The sequence below is a fragment of the Saccostrea cucullata genome, unplaced genomic scaffold (genome assembly GCF_032062105.1).
Source record: "Saccostrea cucullata isolate Sc308-1 unplaced genomic scaffold, CSIRO_AGI_Scuc_v1 ctg149, whole genome shotgun sequence".
NCBI classification, from domain to species: domain Eukaryota; kingdom Metazoa; phylum Mollusca; class Bivalvia; order Ostreida; family Ostreidae; genus Saccostrea; species Saccostrea cuccullata.
The window spans coordinates 44,640-67,428 of record NW_026933711.1 but is presented as its reverse complement, the minus strand read 5'-3'; the positions used below and the strand labels follow the sequence as shown (position 1 = coordinate 67,428).

Below are 22,789 nucleotides of genomic sequence, written 5' to 3'. Positions count from 1 at the left end.
ATCAGAGATTAAATGTAATCTAGAATAACAAACTACAGAGTGTCAATTCTGAAAGAAGTTTGTACAAATTATATTCTTAATTCTCTATAATTTTACAAGTTACTTCATCAGATTTGAGGAAAGGCCACATTTTCTAAGAAAACCATGGCATGTTTTTTTTCTTTTTTAAATCCAAATATTTACACACCATTTCCAGCCCTGCCATATGATCTTCCACTATGTCTTTTAGATCATTAATTTTAGCTGTGTATCTATCAGGGGTCTTGATCATGCACATTTTCTGTGGAGAAAAAAATCATAATAAATCTACTAAGATAGTGCACATGAAGACTAAATATTTTCAATAACAGTGATTTGAATGAAATTTTAATTTCAGTGTTAGTTTAACAGATACGGACAAATGTGCTTATTTAGTAGCAAATTCAAAGTTTTAATTTTAAGTTTAGACATAAATGTTAGTATTCCTTTATAGATTTACCAAGTTGATGTGTCTTTTTTGTCCAATTTTGCCCTGCAAGCTATGTGTTTATTTACCAGTTCTTTTGAAAAATATTAAGGTGGCATTTTATATGAAAATTTTAAACAGATGTTCATGGAATAACCAGCACAATTAATGTTTTCTATCTGATCATTGATTGTAAACATGTATTCGTGCATTCCTGTTTTGGTGAAAATCACATAAAGAGTGCTGTATTTTTTCTACGTATGAATTCCACTAGCACTACAAGTTTGATGAGGAAGCCCAAAAGTCTAATGAAAAGTCTAAAAGATCATGACTTCAGAATCAGAAATCTTACTGGTTGTCCAATCTTCATGCCCATTTCAGTGTTTTTCCATTCCAGACTGTCTCTGATGACTGCTATTGCAGTCTTCTTAAAGAGCTGTTCCTTACAGTATAGGAACATGTCCCGACACTTCTCATCTCGCTCAAACTGATCCGAGACACAACACACCACAACCTGTGTTGAAAAAGTATAACTTTCTTGATGATACACTATCAAAGACTTTATATAGGTACATATAGCTACAGAATTCACAAGTTAATTTTCCAAGTTTCATAATTAATTGTTCAAATTGATGTTACTTTTTCCAATTAATGCTGGACATGAGTACAACAATACTAAGAGAGAGTATTGATCCTACCTTGCAGTTTTTCACAGCTAGAGTCAGCTCACTAAGGTCAGCTGTATTAATGTCATCATGCATGAATCTGTAATATCAAAGAAATTAAAAATAAAGTGGATAATCTCTAAGCATAGCAGCATAACAAGGGAATAAAATAAAGAAGGTAAGTAAAATGCATGTGTGTGAAGAAAAATAAACCTTGAAATCTAGAAATTTCATGATAAGAAACTGCAAGAAAGATCTCTCAAATTAATAATAAATATTGTCTTTTCTTAATTAGTTAGTTTGTACAGGAAAATAATTCTTACACAGAAAATCCCCAATGGGAGAGGTCCTCCTTGATTTTAAATGGGTGGACCTCTTTTTTGACATCACTGGGAATGTCTGCGGAGCAGTAGAGGAGGACAACATCATACTGCATGGCGTTGTTAATAGACTGTAGAGCACTGATGCTGTGCTGGAGGTGGATGTCAAAATCAGAGTCCTTATCTTCTGGCATCATTTCTGGTCAAAGAAAATGTTAAAAACATCATTTTTTTTAACCCTTTGTGTGCTGACTTGTTTTACGTGCGCTGTAACCTCAGGACTGAGTTGTTTTGTAATATCAACAAAATTATCACAATGGTGTACTAAAATGCAAATATCTAAAATTGTTGACAACCAATTTGCTTGAAATTTGGCAAATATATAGCAAATGTTGTGTTTTTAAATCTGTACTATTTTTTTTTAAAAAATCTAATATTTTATGTTGCCATGGAAACCAAATTTTCAAAAAATTTATTTTAAAATGACTTTTTATCATTTTAACTATATTTTTCAGAGAAAATATTGCACTTTGATGAAAAAAAATAAATCAATCACTTTAAAAATTCAATTTTAGTTTAATATTATGCAAAAAAAATTAATTTAAACAATAACTCAATGATGAAGTCAAAGTTATATATACTGTTATGTTGTGAAAAGTCACTGTATAATTATCTGAGTAAGGGATATATTCATGTAGGTTTAAGTGAATTCTGATTCAAGTTCATGGATTTTTTTCAGATTTTAACTAAAAAGATTATAAATTGAAGATTCAATTAGCCTGTAAATATAAAACCAGTGATTATTTTAAGAAATATCAACAATCATATAAGAAAGTATGATCCTTAAAGAATATGCAGGTTTTGAGGTTGGGAAATCTTGGAGCAAAGTGGCACAACAATGAACTAATTGCTGTTACTAGTATTCATTTAGTCAAATTAAAGCAGTCAATATGTTAAATAAAATAAAATAACATTTACACTAAGTTATAGAGGTCTTATTTTCTAATGACTTGTATCTAACAGCCCTAAATATACTCTAGTAATTCTCAAATCTTTTTTTTTTTTATTTTGCTTTTATTGAAGAAAATGCATTTCTCCGTGTTATTTGTAAAGTTTACATATTCATCAACTTTCCTCACTCTGCAAGAAATGTGGCATTTATTTTAGAAGTTTTATTCCTGGCTGTCAACAATAATTGCCAGCAGGAAAACTAGTACTTTAAATTTTAGAAATTTAAGCACCTTTAACAGTCATTTATAATGTTTTCAAAAATGACTTCATTCAATGTGCTTACTGGTGAATAACAGTTTTGATTTTTTTCAATTGATTTTAGTTAATGATGGTTGACAGATGTGTACCATAATATCAATCAATATATTAAGAAATACTTTTAAGTTTATGCAAGTTTAATGGTATGGGTCATGGATATAGGCCAAGTAAACTCAGTCAGTAGAGCATCTGACCGGTGATGCAGGGGCCCCTTCTTAGATTCACGGTCCAGCCGTGCATTTTCTCCTTCCTTGTTACATATTTGATGCTATTGACCCCTCTGGATTTGCAAGTGAAAGTCCTGTCAGGGGCTAATAAGAATTTGGGTTGTGTCTGCAAGGATAAAGATAACTTTAAGGAGTGATATGTAATGGTTATGTAATGGTAATGGGTATCAACCTAGGTAGCTCATTCGGTAGCTAGAGCACCTGACTAGTGAAGCAGGGTTCCTGAGTTCAATTCCTGGTCCAACCATAGTTACCATACATTTTCTGCTTTCCTATTACACAAGTTTTAAATGTGCCTGAATTTTTACTTCAACAAAAAATATTATTCCTAATACTGTATACACGGAAATTTTCGCCCGTGTTTTATTTTTGCCCCTTTCACCCTCTCCTTGATTGGGCAAATTAAAATTACACCTCATAATTTCCTTAACAGAACTATGACTGGGTGAATTTAAAACAGGGCAAAATTGTTCACAAGTTCAAAAGGCGAAAATAACATGGGGCAAAAATAACCCTGTAAACAGTAATGAAATTTATATTTTATTTCCACTATAAGATTTCTTTGTATTCTTAGTAACTATTCATATTTTCATATTTAAAAATAAACATATCTTTGGAGACCAAAATGTAATCTTTGTTGATAAGTAATTGTACAGGAATTTGCATTTTTGAAAAAAAAAATTTTGACCATCATGAAAAAAAATTCTCACAACAAATCTTAGCCTTTTTCTGTATTCATTTACTGTTACATATCTAGAAGGGATGGAATGTAGAAGCTTCTTGGGCCTTATAAATTTGTAAACTACAGGACATATTACATATCAATAGGTGAAAACTTGTAAAGTGTGTACTTATGAGTTTGAGAAGTACAATTCCTACAGTAAAACTCAGTTATAATGAAGTCACTGGGACTTATGAAATTACTTCACTATATCTGTAATTCGTTCAGTGGCGGATTTAAGGGGGGGCGCACCCGGCGCGCGCCCCCCTTAAATTGTCAAGTTTTTTTTTTTCGTCTAGAAAATGTCAATAAGTCTACTTGGTAGACCCCATTTTTATCCTACAAAATCTCTAGAACCAGGAGCTTCCGGGGGCTTCGCCCCCTGGGCCCCCACCAGGGCTTTGCCCAGGACCCACTGGGGGCCTCAAGGCGGCCCCCAGACCCCTTGCCTATTTTTGGCACCCCCTCTAACTTCAATTCCTGGGTCAGTGCCTGTTTGTTATAACTGTATAAGAAATCAATTAAATTTATTTAGCTGGGTATCCAAATTGACTTCGCTATATCTGTAAATTTGCAATATTTGTGTTCGTACTAAATGAGTTTTGCTGTATTACCCAGTCTTTATTGTTATTTATTGAACAGATGTACATGCAAGTCCATACGATTTACACATTACTCATTCTAAAGACTCTGATCTCCTTCTTATGTCTACAAAAATGACAATTCATCTTAATTTTAAACTGTAGAGATACATTTTATTTAACCAGTGAATTTTATAATTTTGTGTGTGCATGTATAGGTTGGGGCAGTCTCACTGTTTTTGGTTTTTAATAAAATAAAAATAAAAAGTGGAGGAAATGTGCAATTCAATCCACATGCTTTATTCTGGCAAAAGTCTATTTTAAAGAAAAAGAAAATTACTCCCTGATACATGTTCTTAAACTTGGTTTAAAAAAAATTCTGATACATGTAGTACCAATTATTTTCACTTACCAATTAGGTCCCATGCAAACTAGAGTATGTACCGTAAATGCCTTGAAGAAATCTAACTCTAAGATACCGAAGATCCCGGAACATATTTTTGTTTTGAAATTATTGAGAGTCTATATAATCCTCATCAAGGAAATAAAAATGGTATTTTATTATTTACTGAAATAAAACAAATACCACAGTTTACACAAATGACAGTCATTTCAGGGAAAATCAGCACTTCAAAATTTTTTCATCACTTTTTACCATTTTTATGTATATGCACATGATCAAATGCATCAATGCATCTTTTCTGATAACTATAGCTTACATTTGAAGACACTATATAGAAAAAATCAAGTTTATTTTTAATTTTTAATTGTGCTAAAAAGTTTACAATTTATCATATACTGTTATAAAAAAATATTTGAAAGTTTTCCCAAATAGATGGAACATTAAGCAGCTTTAAACCAGAATTTTTAGGTGTAATTAGGGCCACTTAATTGACTCAATGATTGTCAATTATAAAATTCATATTGTGTATATTTCGAATACGTGTATCATGAATGAATTTTGCTTGATCACAAAAATATGTTGATGGATATATATTCTCTATATATCTCTTTTTCACTCACTTATTAATGCAATAACTCATTGGAAAATTTTCTACAATGTTCAAGGTCCTCCACATTTATTACTTTTATTAGATGGAACCTTTTTTATCTTTCAACATCTTTGAAATGGGTCTTTAGATTTAAAAAAAATTGTTTACTTATTTATTTGTTTATTTATTGTTAAAAAAACAAATGCTTTTAATTAACAAGATGCTTCAAATTAATTTTTGTTAACCGTTATTTTAAAGCAAAGCTTGATTTACGTATGTAAACAACGTGCCAGAAAAACGTCTGTGACTTGCCAGGTTCAATCTCGCGCATTATTGTTTTCATTTAGACGATGTAATGTATGTCTACTTACAAAACACCAAATAAACAAATAATAACTACCGTATGTCCAAAATATAAAACTTTACCGACCAGATATAAGCTCTCGATATGCTTCAGACTGAAGTTCAGTAGCATGTGCATCCTACTTTCGTTTTAACAAGAAGAACTTCACAAGGTTAAGGTCAAATCAAGTTAACCAGAGGTTTTCTGCTAAAATATCGAAAATTTCTGAGTAATTTTAAGTCTACTAACACAAATTTATTAGAATTATTGATATTTAACTATTTTTTGGATTTATTTCTTTATTTTCCTTTATATTTGAGCAAGTTAGTAGATATTTATTACATGCGCGTTTTTTCCCTGTTTCCAAAAATAGCGGACTGACTTTCATCGTAACAAACGCCAAACACCTTCACTTTAAATCACAATTTCACAAACAATTCGCATATTTTCACATCTTAATTACCTATTTTTCAATGTGTTGTAGTTGTATAATACATTTTGATAGATTCTGAATAATTCACAGCTCATTTATACGTTTTATACGACGTTTTAAGTGACGAAGCGCTAATTTCAGACTCAGACCCAACATATTGGGTTCCCGCACGCAAGCGTTTGTGACGTCAGACCCAATATATTGGGTTCCCGCACACAAAGGGTTAAAATGAGAATGCTATAAATTGAAAACCTGAATTATCTGCTGTGACCTTGACTACAGATGTGATCTTGAACTCTCTATGTACTGGTGTACAGTGCATTTACCAAAATTAATATTTGACAGAATTTTACAAGATATAAGGGTGTAAAGTTTAAACTGTGATTATACTCAGAAAGATATCATTTTTATCTATACTCACCGTCAATAGAAACTCAACACCTTAATTTTAGGGTGAAAATTTTATACAGGTTATCACTATGTACCAAAAACGTTAGGACATCTTTTACTTTGCCAAATCAGTTATTTAACGGTTGAATGAATTTCTTTCCATTACCGGAAGTTGTTTTTTAGCCCTCTTAACAGAATTCGAAATTTTTCATTTTATATAAAATTTTAACAATATTTTGAGTTTCTAAGGTTTTGAAACTGTTAATCATAAGTATTGTACTAAAAGGCCGGGAAAAAATCCTTCTTTCTTTACCGGATGTGATGCTTATATTTCCTCAAAATGACTGATTTTTATTGCTAATGCTGGAAATTCTCAAAATAGAGAAAAAAAAGAGCTGCAGATGCAAATGTACACTATAAAACGACTCATCAGGCTCATGTGTTTCTATAGCATAAATGACAGTTTCTTGACCGGAAGTCCAAAAGTTGCTACACTACGCCAGGTTAGAGAAAATTCGACCGCAATATCTGAAAAACTTTTATTTATAAATGCCCAAGAACATTAATTTTGCTCAGATTAAGACATTAATAAACTTAATGCATGGTAGAAATCGGGCTGCATTTGTTGTATATGGCGACTAGCACATTTTCATTAAATGGTCAGAAAGGGGGATGTTTTAAGATTTACCGGGTATTTGTTTCTTTCTAAGGTCTAAAAATAACATGTTATGTTTAAATGGAGCATTAATTTGTTGTAAATTTACTTTTTACATAAATATATTCATTTTTAATGTTATCATTAAACTTTATAAGGTAATTTATAACTCTTAAAACATCCCCCCTTCTTGCTATCAGTCATTTTGAGGAAATATAGGCATCACATCCGGTAAAGAAAGAAGGATTTTTTCCCGGCCTTTTAGTACAATACATATGATTAACAGTTTTAAAACCTTGGAAACCCAAAATATTGTTAAGATTTTATTTAAAATGGAAAATTTTGAATTCTGTTAAGAGGGCTAAAAAGCAACTTCCGGTAATGGAAAGAAATACATTCAACCGCTAAATAACTGATTTGGCAAAGTAAAAGATGTCCTAACTTTTTGGTACATAGTTATAACCTATTTTTAATTTTCACCCTAAAATTAAGGTGTTGCGTTTCTATTGACGGTGAGTATATATGCCCATATAACTTTAAACAAGAAATTGAAAATTTTACTTGGATTTAAATGATTGAAAATTTCTGTTTCCAGTAAAATATTCATATCTTTTATGTTGTTGTTAAGATGTTTGATTACTGATGCCCTCACCTAACAACTGGCCCATGGAGACAGTGTGGAAGTATTTAGTGCACTGAAGGAACGGGGCTTTGTGATCTTTAGCTCTGCGTATCAGTTCTGCTTTAAACAAACATGGATCCTTTGTTCCCTGTTAAAAAACATATAACAATGTTAACAAATCATAATATCAGACATATAACAGAGACCTTAACACTTTGTAAATTGTTCTCATCAGATATTGGTCAATAAAAGAGGAGTAATGATTAAGTTAATGATTAACTAACAGGACTGGTCAAATAAACTGCCATTTTACCTCTTTGCTGATACAGTCGGGGCACGGGACAAAGTAATCGTATATCACACCGTGGAAGGACTCCAATATCAAACTCTCAAACACCTCATGCACTAGGAGGAGAATGTTTTCTGGCCGTGGACCTTGAACCAACACCATTAATTCTGAATCACTGCAAAAGGAAACAAGACATGTACTTGTAACTTTCTAAGACTATTCCCCCACATCTGATTTCCATTTCTTTTAATAATAAGAAAATGAGCACCAGGGAATTTCAAAATTAAGAAGTGGATTTCACCTACTTATCAAATAAAATAACATACAAAAATCAGCTATCAATTTGGGTTATGGAATTATCATAGCTGTGCCTGGAAAATATAAACCTTTTATAGGGAACTCAGTACTTACTTTTCCTGTTTGATCAAGGCCAGGTGATTATTTTTCTTCAGGAAGGAGCCATTCTTCCAGATGATCTTCCCATCAGAGAAGTTAAATAATCTGACCTGTTATACATAGTCATAATTATTAAATAAAGACTCCCAGGATAAAAACAGCTTTATGATAAATTAAGGCTGCTTCTTTATTTAAATGAAATTAACTAAGTGAAGATGACGCTTGACCTGAGCTCTGTTGAACAGACCAGCTGGCAGGTAAGCAAACTTGTACAGCATCTTGTTTTCCCTGATTCCATGTTCTACATCTGATTCAGGCCACGTCAGCTGTAACACAGAAACAGAATGTATTATCAATGGTGCTCATGCAGTCAATAAAATCAGGACAAGGGCTCCATGAGCCACAATCCTCACTAAGAATTTTGTTTTAAAATGTACCCCTATTGGGAATCTTGCCCAAGAGGCCAAGAAGAGATTGAATCAAGTTCAAAGAGAAAATCAATTTGTGGGTCTCTTAGTACCAAAAAACAACAAAAGTAACCCCCTCCCATTAGTGATATCTCAGCATACAGGGAAATAGTAACATGTAATGACAAACCTCTGGTGGGGGCTCCAGGGGAAGGAGACATGGTACAATGTTAATGGGTTTGCCAGGCAGGGGGAAGGTCAAGTCAAACTCCTCTGTCAAACTCAACAGCCAGTTGTGTAGGCTCTCATCATAGCTACTCCACACCTCCTTAATGTGATCGTGCAAAAATCGCCCATCGTGTTTCTAATATCAAAAAGAAATTCAAATCTTAGTTTTTTTCAAATCTGATGAAGAATTCTATACAGTGTGTAGATATTCTGTAAGTTTTACCTGTATGGGGGATTTTTTGACTGACACAACACATGCCATCACGTTCACTATCCACTGTGGGTTAATTACTACTTTGTCTCGCAGGAAGTCATTGTCAAAGTACTGCACTGTACCCAGGTCATCAAGGAATTTTATTGCCTGCTTCACCTGATATAAATAAACTTTAACACTCAACCACTTTCTTCTAACGTTGTATGTACTAATTTTATATCATTTTGGTGAGACAAGAAATCTTCATCCTGATACACATTTATATATACATGTATAGAAAGCATGTTAAAATCAATCCACTGTTGTTGAATTACAATTTTGTTATACAGGAAATCATTTGTAAAAGAACTGTGATGTATCCAGAAAAAAAACCAGTTCAGTATTTAAGTAAGCTGTGCGTCCTTTGTTCCAAGTGGAAACTTGTTTTAATCTTCAGTTTTTGTGAGCAAAGAAGAGAAAATGATTCTTACATCTTTTTCATCAAATATTCCATGTTCAATTGCAAAGTCTTCAATGACACTGTAATCCAAAATGCTGTGTTTTGCTCTTTCCCTGCAACACATCATATTACATATTTATCACAACGGGATATTCAGTATTTAAATAATTTGATTTGATTTTCCCATTTAATAATATGACAAAATTATCCAAGACTTAGTATTTAAAAATTCTTGTATCTCATACATGTAGTAAAATCTAAAAACATAGGGAGACTTTGGCATATTTTCCATTCCTAAAGCTTAGTATACATGTATATGACAATGTCACCTGATATCTGAATAAAATCAAACTAACCCCAGAATCTTTTTCTCCAGATTCAGCCAGACCTGTGGGATTTTTTCTCCCATGTAGGACTGACTCAATGTTACAGAAAGCAGTTCCTTCTGAAGCTCGGGGATTTTCTGTAAATAAGAACTTCAAGGTTAATGTCATACAGTCTTAAACGCAGACAACATAATGGATCTTACAAATTAATCATGTGATTTCTACAACTGTACAGCATTGCCAGACTTTATACAGAAAACATGACACTACTGTAGAATCTGTACAGTGACTTACATCTCCAGTGAGAGAGCTGACATAATGGAAACTCTGGATCTGTGGGTATCTGGCCTTCAGATCCTTTTCTGGAATCTCCTGTTTAGGAACCTACAAAACCACACAAAAATATTACATTTTTTACAACAAGTATTGTAATGTGTTATTATTCTTCATAGTTAAGTCTTTTGTATTAATTTGCCACACTCTCTTTCAATTTAGATGTCATAATGTTTTGTTAATGGGTAATCAAAAATCGATATTAACATCTTCTCTTGAAAACCAATTCACATACTTTTAACGTAACTTTGAAATAACATTTTATTTAAAATCAGTCTCACCAAACCAGCTTATTCAACTGTTTGCCATGCTCGACTATAGTTGTTTATGGCATATTATATTGTAAACAGAGGCAGCCAGATCCCACATACCTGATCCGACTGGGTTCCAATCACCAGAATGGGAGTGTCCGGTGCATGACAGGCTATTGAGCTCAACCAGAAATCCAAACCGGCATGCTCAAACCCCATCCTCATATTCCACAACAGCATGTACACAGCTCTCTTGGACATGAAAAACTGAAGAAAAAAAATAATTCAAAATTCTGACTGGGTATTTATTCTGTGCTTTCTGTGTTTACCAAACTTGTACACATTTTAAAGAATTCATCTATCTTTCATTGCCTGTAAAAAAAAAAAGAAGAAAGAAATGCATACCTGATGTGTATTATAATAAACAGTCTGTCCAGCAAAGTCCCATGCAGAGAAAGTAATATCGAGCCCCGACTCGGATTTAACTGTCCATGTCTTGATGTCGATACCATCAGTTAGCTGAGCATTCTGGGTACCAACTGTCTTCTTTGATGAGCTCATCAAGGCTTGCAATAAACTGACAGAAGAAAAAAATTATAAATTATTGCCCATTTAATTACTAGTATGTCTTTTAAACAAATCAGTTTTTCTTTTAAACAGTTAAATATATTAGCTGCTGAAAGCATTATCCGAGCTCCTTCACATTTAAAATTTTCAAAAATTTGCCAAATTTAGATTGAAATTAATGTACTTAATAAAAATGAATAAGGTCAATACATGTGGCAATTACCCGGATATATAAAAAAGATTGATCTCAAACATACCTAGTTTTGCCTGCCTCACCAAGTCCTACAAACATCAGCTTTGTTCTGCGACACTCTGTAAAGCCTCCATGGAGTCGCTTTAAATAGGCCTTCACCGATTCAAATCCTCGACCTACGACCTCTAGAGGCGGAGTCCTTAATGATGGACAGCTGTGTAGATTCAATCCTGAAGGGAGACAGGTCATATTTTAGGTATTCTTCTTTACATTCATTGTTTCATTAGTATATTGTACACATTGTATAAATCAAAACTAATTTTTTTCAAAAGTCAAAGTTTCTACATCTACAGACCTAAATGCTGAGTGTACATATATATTAATTAATCTCCTACAGACTTTACAGAAAGACAGGGTGTTTCAAGTGTAACCCAAACAATTTTGATTTTATTCATTATACTCACTCTTGATGTTGGGTAGGAGCCCGATGGCTGAAGCAATGCTCTGTAGTAGCAGACAGTGAGTAAGACTGAGAACTCGGAGATTTGTCAGGTTAGCGATGTCCGCTGGAATCATCTGAATGCCCTGGTTGTTCAGGTACAATTCCTGTAAGTTCTTCATCTGGAATATCACTGGCGGTACTCCGCCACTTTTTAAATTGGTTCCTGTTATAAAAGTGAAACAGAATCAAGACCTGTTGTTCATATTTACTGAAAATTTCTCCATTAATGGCAATGTTTTTATAAAGTAAAAATTGATTCCTACCCTCCCAAATCAAGATTTTTAACCATAAAAAGTTCACAAGTATGTGTACATGCATGCTTCAAAGTCTCCAAACAAATTTCAAATTCAAGGATTAAAAATTTGGCAAGAGATGATTTAAAACCATGTACTCTATTTTTGTCACCCAGAAACATGTGTTTCTTTTGTTTGTTTTTGTTTTTAAAGAAAAGAGTTACATTCAAAATAACATGTACAGTGGGCCCTCATTTATCCAGACGCTTTGGTTCCCAGTTAATTTGTCCAGATATGTGAAGCATCCGGATATCTGAATCACCAGTTAAACAAGACAAAATAACATTTGAAAATTTCGTTCCGATGAAAAATCGTCCAGATACTGAAGCATCCGGATATCTGGCATCCGGATATCTGAAGGTCCACTGTATATTTGTGTTAAAAGGGCTGCATGCAATATCAAAAGAAATTTTGGCTGCAACATGTTAATATTAGCTATAATGGAATGGAATAACTAAAACTGTGATGAAGAAAATAATGTTTACAGTGCTGTGACCATAGCTTAAAAGATGGTGAGGGTATAGAACTACTTGTACTGCTAAATGTATATGTACTAACTACATGTAATGTAACAAATTTAATCATACTATTCAATGCATACCACATATAAAGCAAGTGTAGCAACAGTGAAGAACTGTACTTAGTAAAGTTTTCATAACTATAAAGTGATGTTTTTGTACACTGTAGATTCCTTTTTTGTGAGTACCTATAATAATTTATTATCATGAAATGGTTCTTTTAAGTCTAATCACAAGAACAGTAATCCATAAGTGGACAATTGATCAAGAGATTGATTTCAGCATGGCAATAGAAATAAAAGAAAGCAATTTCATTTCACCAGTAGTGCTTCTCGCAAAATTATGTGATATTTAATTCCTCACATATTTTTTAGGAATCTACAGTAATTGTCTACCAGGTCCAGAAGACGACTCTATTAACCCTCAAGAGAAAAAAGGAAAAAGACAGAGATCAATGAGGGGGATAAAGATTTCAAATAAGTGTGTGATTTCTTTTAAATCACACTGACAATGTCAAGATCATCAAATCTCTTTTGACAAGCATGATAAATCAGTCAAATGAGATTTTCTTTCTCTAAAATGATTTCTAAATAGATCCATGGCCCAGGTACCCCTGTTTTAAGAATTTGCTTAGTGATATTTCAAAACAAAAGAAATATCTCTTAAAATGAATTGTGTGTTTAAGTAAGATAATTTTTATGGAAAAGAGATACATGTACCAAAATGATGCCTCTCTGCTCTCTATTTTTTTAACATTAGATATCTCTCACTGTTATAGTAAATCAATTTTTATTCACAAGTCAGAATTTCAGTTTAAATTTGCCCTTATCATGAGGCCACCTGCACATTTAAGTTTTATAATAATAGAATATAGGACAAACTTTTGCCTACTAGTACCACAAATAACTTTTACTTCTAAATCCAAATACATGTACAAGATTTATCACTTTCCCTCCATTTAATCTCTGTCTTTACAATGCATTATAAGCTAAGACTCTCAGCTCATCAAATCTCATGCAGTAAGACTAAAACTAATTATAAAGATGATAGACATCCTTTAATATAAAGACTAAGATAAGTATTTCTACTGTAAACATACTTTTCTCCATGGGTTGCAGATTATCACAGGATTTTTATAACATGTTAATTCATTTCATAAAAAAAAACCGATGACAATATCTCCAGGAAAAATTGTGACTAGGAACGTGATGTAAATTAATTCCATATTGAAAAAAGTATGTCTGCAGTACACATAAACCTATTTGACATCAGCAATTAATTGAGGAAATTTACTTACCCTCATCTCGATCTTATAGTGATAAAAAAAAAATAAGAATGATGTCTTAAATATATTGAGACAAAGCAGTAATTTCTCAACAGATGAAATCAATCATTTAAATTATTCAATCAGATTTGTGAAGTTGTGTCAGTTTTATTCAATACAGCTTATAAGTCAACTCAGGTTTAGTGCACTATATTTCCTGAACAGCATGAAGTTTAATGTTAATTTATACAAAGTGTAAACTTAATTACCACAAACCGTAGACTTAATTACCACAAACCATAAACTTAATTACCACAAAGTGGAAACTTACCAACAACTCCAAATCTAGGAATGCTGAAGAAGAGTTTTAAATTCAATTGGGCCAGTTCTTTCAATTCTAATGCACTGTTCTTATTTTGGTCAAACTCTTCAAACATCTTGATCACAGCCTAATGAAAGAAAAGAATTCTATTTTTAGGCATCCAAAAAATATAGGGCAAAAATATTCATCAGAGCATGTACTGTCAGCTGCTAGCTAAGGATAATGCATGTACTTCTTTTGCCAGCTTAAATTGTATGGAGATAGCAATGGGTCCATTTGTAAGAGTGTATGCTTGGATTAGATTTTTGGTGATTCTAAGAGACGATAAATATCACCAGCTATAGATGATGTGCCTCTAGTCCTTCCTTACAGACCTGACCAACTGGGATCATGTTTCATTGGGCATAATATAGAACAATCTTGAAAAACTTTGAGGTATCCACAAGTTTGAGATTTCAAAGTTGGAATTTAAAAGTCATAACAAGGTTGAAATGGAAACTCCTGTACAGATGTCAATGGTTTTCACCATATCACAACTGACTAAAAAAAAAAGAACTGACTCACTTGTTTGGACATGAAGTTTGTAATCATGGGGTTTTGTTCATGCCAGCTGAGGTACTGCTCCTTTGTGATGCTCTCCTTCGTTCCCTCAAATGTAATCAGTGGAATTCCTGGGAATGCAAAAGTATAATTATTATTGGGATCTGATTAATAAAAGGACAGCTGAAAAGGAGGCTATACAGGATTTAGAAGACAAAATACTAGACTTCTGATGTCTTGGATGCAAATTATTGTTCTTCCTCATAAAACACTTTTAATAAATATCTCACAAGAGTAAAGTGTGATAATCAATAGACATATTTAAATTCCAATTGCATTTGCAGCACAGTTATACCTTTCACAGACAGAATCCTGAGCTTTGACAGCTGCTCCAGTTCTTTGGGTAGAGTGATTATAGGGTTGTAGTCAAGGTATAATTCTTCAAGCTCTGTCAAAATATTCAGCTGTTTTGGGACAGATCTAAACTGAAGGCCCTGGAGGACCAACTTTTTTAGCTTGCTGCTGTGTGGCAGGTTCACATCCATACTCTTCATAGGCAGATTAATCACAGTCATGCTCTTCATCTCGGGAATCTCCAGAATGTCTTTTGGTAACACTGGAATGTTCACATTCTGCAGTTTAACCGCTTCAAGTTCCGCTAGCTTAGAAGCTCCAACTGGGCAGCTAGAATCCTTCTCCAATGTCCCCGATTCCAGTGAAAAATACTGCAGATTTGGAAATTTGGAGAAGAAATCGTTAGGAATGTCAGGCAGGTCTGGAACATCCCATTCAAAAGCATTCACAAACTCATTGTATGGTTCAAAGAACTTATACTTAATGCCAATATCTTCTGTGACTAAGCCTTCATTTTTGACAATGGAGACCATGTGGGCTTTACAAGTTCTCTGACGACCCTGTCGCATGATTTTGTGGCTTTCTTCCATAGTTTCTTCTTTGTAGACTATTGGTCCAACGTCCTCATTTTTTATCAAATCCTTGACCTTATTAGAACCAAAAGCAGGATTCTCTTGATTTGGCAATCCACCGTGTTGTGCAGCATATAAACTACACAAGGACGCAAAGGAAGAAAGAATGTGAAACAGCAGCTGCTCAATCTAAAAGAAAAAATATATAAGGGGGAAACTTATACTTACAAATAATTTTCATGAATAAAAGTAAAATATAAAATACAGAAAATACTATATATAGTAAATAGAAGCCTTTACCCTCTTTCTTTCCAGCTGTCCCATCTCTGTGGACATTAACTGAGCATCTGTGAACACTTTGCTGTAGGATGGCAATAATAGCTAAAATATTTAGATTTCATCACATTACTTGCATATCAAAATCAATGACCTTAACTCAGGAGACTAGGAAAATTTCCAAGTAAACTGAGAATTTATGTCAAACATTATGATGATTGAACACATTTCCTTGGAATATTCCGGTAGTCAAATGAAATTTACATAACATTGGTCTGTCTGTTCTTCAAAGAACAAAACCAATTTCTTTTAATAATCATAATCACAACATGGACATAAGATGTTTTATTTTGACTCTAAGTTTCAAAGAATATGTAAAAAAGAGATCACAAAAATTTCGGGCTGAGTTTTTCACAAACTGTAGATTTTGATTTGTTAAACTAGACCAACCTTTTGTCCAATCAGCGCCAGATAAACCCAACCCTGGAAGTTACAGCAATAGGACAGCTCTACAGGAACAGGTTGTTCTGGGGTCATTGCTGGCATATCCATAAAGTGGATGGGAATTTTCAAATTAATTTTCTTCTGTGCTTGAAAGTGAACCAGTTGATCTGAAATGAAATGTTTTTTTTTCCCTCTAGATTTCAGTTTTGCCATTTATACACAAAACAAAAGAAGGTTTACGGGGTTCAGTTGGTTTAATATTTAACATATCAAATCCATACAAACACTTAAAACACATAGAAAAATTATAAACAATAATGTAAATCTCAAAACTCATACTTGTTTGGCGCTCTGGGGGCTACTCATACTTCTCTACCTTTCCTTCCTACTCTTAACTGTTAAAGCCACTCCAACCTGATCCCGAAAACAACTAAACATAACTCTGCCTAGGGCTGATCCATAAAGGCAAGCACAAATTACAACTCCGGGCTGATCCCAGGAGTGCACAATGCCTGGGGTTGATCCTAGCAGGCTACAAACAAGACAAACCTCTGGGCTGATCCCAAGAGGATGCTCAACAAGAAACACTGCCTAGGGCTGATCCCTAGAGGCAAGCACAAATCGCCACTCTGGTCTGATCCCAGGAGTGATAATGCCTGGGGCTGATCCCAGCAGGCCACGAAACCTGTCGGACCTCTGGGCTGATCCCGAGAGGATGTAAACAAGATACATAGCCTAGGGCTGATCCCTAAAGGCTAGAAATAGAACCCACACTCCAGGCTGATCCCAGGAGTGCATCACGCCTGGGGCTGATCCCAACAGGCCACAGAACCAGACAAATACCTTCGAGTTAAAACTATGTACATGCACTATTTTGACTAAAATATACAATTTTTTTTTTTTGTACATGTACTACACTATACAATTTAAGAACTAATCTACCTCAGACACACAAACATAAATATAAGTAATATTGGGGGCAAAATTCCCCAGGAATGAACGCCAAATGAACGAAGTAATGAGTGAAGCCCCCAAGTAATATCACTCTAGCAAAATGCTTATGATAATACCTGAGTTACTGTATCATTTAAATGTAACGTATCCAAATCAAATGGCTTGAACTAATTAACCATTGTTCAAAAGATTGGATATACATGTACAAGTAATCAACAGATATTTTCTTGAATTGTTCTTAAGCCATATTTTTAGAGATGTTTGCAAATGATCTAATGGTATTCTATGCTAGTGCAACAGAACAATTGTTTTTTAAGATTTCATGTGAAACAATCATATAGTCTCCGTACACACAGTACATACCAACAAAGAAACAGAGGCGATGCACGGCTATGTCCTCAAACATGTTAGAGATGGATGGATACAGCAGCATGTTAGCGTCCAGTTTACTGGGCAGGAAGGCAAAAGAATCCTCCACATGACCCCCATTACCATAACCTGTAAGCCAGCTAGCCAGGGTACGAGTGTTGTATGTGATATGCTGCTCCTGAACTATAATGGAAAAGTTAAAGAAATGAATGAACATACAAGCCGTAATACCAAACGAATTAACACTGCAATGATTTTTTTCCAGAAAATGAAATAATATATAGATATTTCATTTTGTAAAGAATTACACATAGAAAAATAAAATTAAATGCTTCAAAATGTCTCACAAACTAGTTATTGAATAACTAAGTACTTCAGACAATACTGGAAATGTCATCAGCTTTAGTGTAATGGATATTATTATGTAGATTATATAGATATTATTATTCACATTTATTCTCCTCACAGTTGCAGTCCTAAAGCCTGTATATTAAGTCACCTGAGCATTGCTTTATATCTACATAATTTTTTATATAGTCACCTGTGTATCGCTTTATATCCTGGAAACACGAGGCGTAGGTTGCTAGGGAGTCCTCCCTCCAATCTCCGTCAATCTCGTCCAAAATTTTACCCCCACCCTACAGTATAATCAGGTTATCAGAACATTTATAGTGAATCTTACAAATAACAAGAACAGTAACACCCCCTACAGTACAACCAGGCTATCAGAACATACAAATATAGCAAATCTTGCATTTAACAAGAACAGTTAAACCCCACGAAGAAATGTTTTATAAGGTATACATTTACAAACAAGATGTACCTTAGAGATGAGATATGGTGGTGCAGCAACATATGTTCTAGTCAAGAACTTCATAGTAGCTGCAAAGAAAATAAGATCATAATTCTTCAATACTCTTCATTTAAATTCAGGTTTAAAGTCTTAATAATATGCAGAAAGGAAATTAAAAAATTTAAAAAATTTCTGAAATTCTTTTTTATACTACGGCTTTCATTTTCCTTTAACTCTTACAGTCAGCTTTGTAGAGGAGAATTTTTTTCTCTGCGTCGTAGTCTTCTTCCTTTACCCCCAGCATGGAGGTATCATAACAGATAACTTCATTCTCCTCCGCCCCGTCAGGCGTGTACTCCAAACAATACCCCCCACCATCATATATCTCAGTAATCAAGGCTTCCGCTATCTGTTTGACATTCCTAAAATTTGGAAGATATTTAACCCTATATGTCTTTCTTCTGACTAATTAGAAGCTAAATCCTTTGCTTACTTGAAAAAATAAATTCATATACTGCTAAGAAAACAATTTTTTGTAAGATTTCCCACAAATAACATTGACAGTTATCAATGTATTCTGATGTGTGATAAATTCTGCAGTCTAAGAATTGCTTTTATTTACCCATCCAGTGTCACCAGTAGTTTCATTCCTCGCTGTAACTTCCCTGGATACAAGTAACTCTGAAATGATAAAGCAGTCATATAACAAGCCAGTGACAATTTAACATACAAATCATCTCACAAATAAGGTCATATTTAAGAAAATTTGAGAATTGTTTAAAAGCGTATTACTCCGACTGACACAAATTTAATTTTTAAATTAAGCATAATTTGAAGTCATTTATAAGGGTTATTACCCTATTTTCTTAAACAAAATAAATGAAAATTAAAGTACGAGGAATTATTCAATAGCTTCCCAATTCATATGGTATTAATTGGGTTTGAACAGTTTACATTTTTTTATACACTGTTTTGCATTTTATTATGTATAAACTGCCCCAACTCAGTTGGATCCATATAAATTAGGTAGCTATTAAATTCATACCTTAATTAATTCATAGAGGTAAAATTGCAGTGGATAAATCCAATATTTCAATTCAAGCTTTACTTTTGCATTTTGCATGCTATGCACTAACAAATGGATACAGAGTTTGACCTACTGGACATTTTGGTGCATATATTGAGTATTCTCCAGCAGTATAGGGAATCTCTAGTCTGTAGTCCACTGCCGGAATCCAGTAGTCCCCAATCAGTTCAGCATTCCTAAATATCTGCAGCTTGTACATATTCTGAAAAATGTCCAAAAAAAATTAAATAATCTTTATACCATGTTCTTACAGGAGTAAAAACACGGAGTCCAAGATAAATTAACTTACACCAACAGGTTTCTCCTTTGGCTGGTATTTTTTAAGTGGTACAACATTCTGTACATTGCTACTGGAAGATAACTCACAGGACAACCTATATAGAGAAAGGAAAGTTCACACACAATAAACCGAAACATTAGCAGGTAAGGTTCAGTAAACCCTGGTGCTTCACTGATGTGGATGATTGTCTAAGGAACATGATTGTACAGATTAAACATTCTGAGCAGACAGTGAGTAGCTAAACCATTCCTGCTACTTACGTGTGAGATGAGAATTTATCCATGCTGACAATATCCTCAGGCTTGTACTCTTTGCTTTTGTCCAATGTAGACCAATATATTGCCAAATCCTTAATGTTTTCTTCATCTACATAAAAAAGAGGCCCACGGATCACACCACTCACCCAAACATGTTAATGTATGAATGATAGCATGTGTCCTAGCTTAGATAAGCACTTCTCGTTAAGATTAAGAAAATGTACTGGCAAATGTGAAATATGCTAACAACAACAACAACAAAAAATTTTGATCAGAAAAGTCAATATTAGACTTTGGCTAAAGTGAGCAAAAAAGATAACTTCTAAATTATATTAGCAACCTGACTTTACAATCAAGTGATCCATGAATCACAGTCAAGATTCCTCTCTCTTCCTTACAAATAAATAATTATGTTATCAACAAAAACATCACAAATTAGCCTACATCACTAAATATAGTACATGTATATAGTATATCAAAATCAATATTCAGTTGTATTTACAGTAATCAATTTAGATCTTTTTATAGAAGTCAATATAATTGTTGATCAAACTTTCTTCCCCCATTGTGGGACCAGCTCTGGCATAGGGACACTGCTTCATAGAAATCAACACAATCTTTGAGGGGGCTATGTCATGCTAACTGAATCAATTCAATCCCTGATATTTTTTTAATAAAATATGTTTAAGTATATTTTTTCTATAGATAATTACCTTTAGCATAGACATTCAGGTGGAATGTCTCTTTTGAATCTAAAGTCAATGTGAAATATTTCTGACTATTGACCTCCACCACTCCGGATCCCTGCTCCATGTTCACGGGGTGTAATGGGGGATCAAGGATCTGAAATGTTACAATCACAACTCAGAACAAGTCTATAGACATGACATGATTTCAGTAGTGTTTTTCTATGTCAAACAGTAAAAGGATAGGCTTTTATATAGCAATAAATCATTTTAATTGTATAGTGACCTCTTTACATAAAGGGTGCACCCTCATTTCAATATTATATTAAAAAGAGAACTGTCATTAGTTAAGGGTCATTCACATCTTATTGGATACAGAGGCCCCAACTGGAGAAAGATATGAAATACTCCTGACCTTGATGCCAATTTTAGAAGAGGTAGGGTTGTACAAGACCACAGAACCATAACATCCTCGAGTTCCATATTTTGTCAAAATCACAGAACTGCTAGGCCTGATAAAAAAGAAAAAAGTTATCAAACAGTAAAAACAAAGTCAAAAAATACTTAACTCTTATGTGAAGCCAAAGAATAAATTCTTTAATGAAATTTCAAAGCCAACTTTTTTCAGTCATCAGCTAATGCAAACTTTTACATACGTTATCATCATATTGCCAAGGTTCTCAGTCTCAAAGGTTTTGGGTTTCTTTGCTGCATCCTGTTAGTGAAGTTGATGAAAATTATGTTACAGCGAAATACGAAATGGCAGTTAAATTTTCAATAGCCTGTTGGATAGCTCAATAGAGTATTTAATTTGGTCTAACAAGTATCACATTAGGTTTGAAACTAGGTCACAAGGTTACTCAGGTGTATCATTGGTTTTTACAGGTAAATGTGAGTTGATTTCAATGTTGTATGAAGCCACATGTATGTGCTAAAGTTTTATGCAGTAAATACATGCAATAATTTTCTTTAATTGAAATATTTTTTTTTCAGTAAAATTGTATTCCAGCGCTTCAATAATGCATATATCCTCTGCACACTATCCTTTCTAATTACTATCAAGTCTTGTCACTTCCATTATAAAAACCCATTGTAATCTATTTTCATAATTCACATACAAGTAATTTCATATTACAGGGTAAAATTTCTCTTTTAGACAAATGTTAGTAAACAATAGCACCAACACCCATGTTTTAGATTAAACTGCTTAACATTGCTTAATTCAGCATTCAAATATATTGGTTTTTCCAAAACTTTGAGTACATTATTTGTTGTATGTCAAAATCTCATTATCCATGATTTTTGATTTTATTGTTTTGCTAGATTTATTAATATAGGTTTAAAAATAATTAATATATATAAACTAAAAGTTTTTAACTCTCCTAGCAGTTAAGAATTCTGTAATTGTGATGCTTTTAATATTTGCCTCTCTGTTATTTTTTAAAATATGAAAGAATGAAATAAGAATTGAATATGGTAAAGAATAGAATAAATAGCAAGAGCACCTAGTCTTAGCCATAATTTCTTTTGTAAAACAATTAAGCCTTTTATCAATTCAAATTTCAGTTTTTCAGAGAGTATCAGATATGAATAGAGAAATTTGATGGGTGTAGAAATATTCATCATAATTAATTTAATACATTTTATATGTGCTATTTATATCATTCCAAGTATTTATGATATTATTCAGTTTATGTGCCTGTTTATGTATAATCCATTAAGTGGGAAAAGTGGGGAGCTAACTATGTCCTGACTTTGTTAACAATACCTTTTGTGAGAATGGAAAAGGGGGACTGTCTGTCATTCACTAATTCTGCAAAAAGTATTTGCAATTAAAGAAAAGTATTGCATGTATTTACTGTATAACACTTTGGCACATACATGTGGCTTCATACAACATTGAAATCAACTCACATTTACCTGTAAAAACCAATGATACACCTGAGTAACCTTGTGACCTAGATTCAAACCT

At 33.3% G+C, this 22,789-nt stretch overlaps 1 protein-coding gene across 1 annotated transcript in view; it reads right to left on the bottom strand.

Moving 5' to 3' along the window:
• The window catches only part of LOC134239045 (uncharacterized), a 59,347-nt gene that overhangs the window by 3,230 nt on the left and 33,328 nt on the right, over window positions 1–22,789 (bottom strand). Inside the window, exons 36-68 of the mRNA XM_062721189.1 lie at window positions 21,474–21,532; window positions 21,233–21,329; window positions 20,845–20,974; window positions 20,135–20,240; window positions 19,884–19,968; window positions 19,668–19,796; window positions 19,130–19,188; window positions 18,748–18,929; window positions 18,538–18,596; window positions 18,256–18,352; window positions 17,709–17,897; window positions 16,398–16,558; window positions 15,972–16,052; window positions 15,101–15,860; window positions 14,770–14,876; window positions 14,215–14,332; window positions 11,771–11,971; window positions 11,371–11,536; window positions 10,952–11,123; window positions 10,667–10,813; window positions 10,257–10,346; window positions 9,993–10,099; window positions 9,668–9,749; window positions 9,207–9,353; window positions 8,946–9,119; window positions 8,576–8,674; window positions 8,364–8,458; window positions 7,977–8,127; window positions 7,694–7,811; window positions 1,434–1,629; window positions 1,144–1,210; window positions 798–959; window positions 188–280 (exon numbers count right to left, since the gene is read on the bottom strand). Of these exons, the coding sequence (XP_062577173.1) occupies window positions 188–280; window positions 798–959; window positions 1,144–1,210; window positions 1,434–1,629; window positions 7,694–7,811; window positions 7,977–8,127; window positions 8,364–8,458; window positions 8,576–8,674; window positions 8,946–9,119; window positions 9,207–9,353; window positions 9,668–9,749; window positions 9,993–10,099; window positions 10,257–10,346; window positions 10,667–10,813; window positions 10,952–11,123; window positions 11,371–11,536; window positions 11,771–11,971; window positions 14,215–14,332; window positions 14,770–14,876; window positions 15,101–15,860; window positions 15,972–16,052; window positions 16,398–16,558; window positions 17,709–17,897; window positions 18,256–18,352; window positions 18,538–18,596; window positions 18,748–18,929; window positions 19,130–19,188; window positions 19,668–19,796; window positions 19,884–19,968; window positions 20,135–20,240; window positions 20,845–20,974; window positions 21,233–21,329; window positions 21,474–21,532 (4,686 nt within the window). The remainder of the gene's footprint in view (window positions 1–187; window positions 281–797; window positions 960–1,143; window positions 1,211–1,433; window positions 1,630–7,693; window positions 7,812–7,976; window positions 8,128–8,363; window positions 8,459–8,575; window positions 8,675–8,945; window positions 9,120–9,206; window positions 9,354–9,667; window positions 9,750–9,992; window positions 10,100–10,256; window positions 10,347–10,666; window positions 10,814–10,951; window positions 11,124–11,370; window positions 11,537–11,770; window positions 11,972–14,214; window positions 14,333–14,769; window positions 14,877–15,100; window positions 15,861–15,971; window positions 16,053–16,397; window positions 16,559–17,708; window positions 17,898–18,255; window positions 18,353–18,537; window positions 18,597–18,747; window positions 18,930–19,129; window positions 19,189–19,667; window positions 19,797–19,883; window positions 19,969–20,134; window positions 20,241–20,844; window positions 20,975–21,232; window positions 21,330–21,473; window positions 21,533–22,789) is intronic.